Source organism: Protobothrops mucrosquamatus, unplaced genomic scaffold, assembly GCF_001527695.2.
Source record: "Protobothrops mucrosquamatus isolate PMUCROS unplaced genomic scaffold, P.Mucros_1.0 scaffold3509, whole genome shotgun sequence".
NCBI classification, from domain to species: Eukaryota; Metazoa; Chordata; class Lepidosauria; order Squamata; family Viperidae; genus Protobothrops; species Protobothrops mucrosquamatus.
The window spans coordinates 10,646-13,437 of NW_015389480.1; the positions used below are offsets into that span (position 1 = coordinate 10,646).

A 2,792-nucleotide genomic window follows, 5' to 3' on the forward strand; every position below is an offset into this window, starting at 1 on the left:
TCTTCTTCTTCTTCTTCTTCTTCTTCTTCTTCTTCTTCTTCTTCTTCTTCTTCTTCTTCTTCTTCTTCTTCTTCTTCTTCTTCTTCTTCTTCTTCTTCTTCTTCTTCTTCTTCTTCTTCTTCTCCTTCTCCTTCTCCTTCTCCTTCTCCTTCTCCTTCTCCTTCTCCTTCTCCTTCTCCTCCTCCTCCTCCTCCTCCTTGAAATTTTTGTTGGCTTTGTTTGAGGAATTCCTTCCTTCCTTCCTTCCTTCCTTCCTTCCTTCCTTCCTTCCTTCCTTCCTTCCTTCCTTCCTTCCTTCCTTCTTCTTCCTCCTCCTCCTCCTCCTCCTGTGGACAATCAGAGGGTTAGGCAATCCTAGTTGGCCGCAAGAAAGAAAGTCACACATGATCCAGAACTTATGACTCTTGTCTTATAAGCCACCGATATCCCTAGGAACTCCTCTGGCATCGTATCATGGCCCTTAGCGTTCCCATGTTCAGTGCCACGAAAACGTTCCTCTCTAGGATCCTCTCTGCTGTGCCACATTCGTAGCATCAGCAGCAGTAACCTGTTTTCCATTTTTGCTTGAAGCAGCCTAAATTAATGAGAATAATAGTTGGAGAAAGGCCTGGAGGATCATGTTGAAAAATATCGCCTCCCTTCTACCGCTCTTGTTTGTGCATAGGATGCTAATTGGGGCAGTGAATCTTAATCAGGAAGGGAGGGAGGAGGAGGAGAACTCGCAGCCTTGAGCTAAACAAGGAGAAGAAGAAAGAAATTAGGAGGGGCAAATCCTACTGCTTTTGCTAAGACTTTACCAGAAAGAGGGTCCATGTCAGGGGTCACTAAGCTGTTTAGCATTGACTGGGGTAAAAAAAAGATATGTTAGTAGTTTTCTTGCAGACGTTTCATTATCAAACTAGGTAACCTCACTGAGGCATGGATGACGTTACCTAGTTGGGTAATGAAACGTCTGCGGACAGGAAGCAACGGATGGAAACTAATCAAGGAGAGAAACAACCTGGAATTGAGGAGAAACTTCCTAACAGCGAGGACAATTAACCAGTGGAACAGCTTGCCTCCAGAAGTTGTGGGTGCTCCATCACTGGAGGTTTTCAAGAAGAGAGTGGACAACCATTTTTCTGGAATTGTAATAGGGTTTCCTGCCTGAGCAGGGGGTTGGACTAGAAGACCCCCAAGGTCCCTTCCAGCTCTGTTATTCTGACTATTTAAGAAGTGGTCACCCCACCCCATTCTCCCTGGAGCAACTTCTCCATGGTGGGCTCTCTGTTCTTGGAGCAAAAGAGACTTATCCTTTTCTTTCACAAACCTGTTTCCATGATTTTTTCAGATTCTGACTGGGGAAGACTGGAACGCCGTGATGTACCAGGGCATCGAATCCCAAGGGGGTGTCCATTCTGGAATGTTCTCCTCCGTCTACTTCATTGTCCTCACACTCTTTGGTAACTGTATCCTTGTCCCGCTGAAAATCTGATTTGCTAATTAGAACAATTAACCAGTGGAACAACCTGCCTCCAGAAGCTGCGAATGCTCCAACACTGGAAGTTTTTTAAGCAGAGACTGGACTGCCATTTGTCTGAAATGGGAGAGGGTTTTCCTGCCTGAGCAGGGGGTTGGACTAGATGGCCTCCCAGGTCCCTTCCAACTCTGTTATGATGATTATTATTAAGGGTTGTTTGATGTTGCTTCTGCTTTGCCAGGATGGGCACAATCCAGATTAGCAACGGCTCTCTTAATGGGCAAGCTGGTGAAAAGTTACCGGAAAGCCATTAGCTAAAGTTATTGATTGATTAGGAAATGAGATTCTTTCTTTGTTTCTTGTTTTTTTTTTGTTTTAGTTTTTTTTTAAAATTAGGCTGTTTAGCTCCTTGAAAACAATTGGAGTCTATATATCTCCTTTCTTCGTGAATGAATGTGATCTCCATTCAGAAATCGTCACAGGCAGTCCTCGATTTACAACACTCCATATAGTGACCGCTCAGAGTTAACAACGTCACCGAAAAGAGGGACTTGTGACCTTTTTTCACACTTACGACCATCGCGACGCCCCCACGGTCACGTGATCAAAACCCAGCTGCTTGGCAACTGACTCATATTTAGGACGGTGTCCCGTGACAAGCAAAGTTCATGGGATGGGGGGGGGAAGCCAGCTTCGCTTAACGACCATGTTACTCATTTAACAACCGCAGCGATCCCCTTAACAAACCCATGGCAAAACGGGGCAAAACTCATTGAACAAATGCCTCGCTTACCGGCTTAAAATTTGGTCGTAATTCGAGGATTACCCGTGCTGTCTTTGAAATGGAGAGGAACAGAATACGAAGCGTTTTTTCTTTGAGAGATTTAAAATGGTCAGTTTGGGTGGATTGAAGGATCCAGCCTCTGTGCAGGAGTCAGTCTCAAATCTGCAGCTGAGCAAGCTTAAAATCACGAAAGGGGGGAGAAGTATTTTGTGTCCCCCCCTCCCTCCCTCCCCTGATTTAATCCTAGCAAAAAATATATATTCCTTTTTCGATGAAGAGGTGGACAAGACCTGGCTTAGTTCCCAGCTTTGGGGTTAATGTGGGCTGTGAGTCACGAAATGTGCCTGTCGTTTGTGGGTTTTTCCCCCCCTACTGTTGTCTTAGTCTGGGCTGCCCATTTTTGTGGGTTTTAATTGTGTAATTTTTTTTCCCTAAGCCGCGTAGCATCTTCTGGAGCAGACAACTATATTGAACTAATGAAATTAAGACAGCCCTCTGTCATAATCCATATGCTTATGATCTTAGGTTTGCGCCACGCTGTTATGGGAT

The 2,792-nt window shown here is 44.9% G+C and overlaps 1 protein-coding gene across 1 annotated transcript in view; it reads left to right on the forward strand.

Annotated features, from left to right (window-relative positions):
- LOC107297756 (voltage-dependent N-type calcium channel subunit alpha-1B-like) overlaps positions 1–2,792 on the forward strand; it is a gene marked incomplete at its 5' end in the record, with an annotated part of 58,805 nt that overhangs the window by 6,486 nt on the left and 49,527 nt on the right. Inside the window, one exon of the mRNA XM_029286382.1 lies at positions 1,331–1,448. Within this exon, the coding sequence (XP_029142215.1) occupies positions 1,331–1,448 (118 nt within the window). The remainder of the gene's footprint in view (positions 1–1,330; positions 1,449–2,792) is intronic.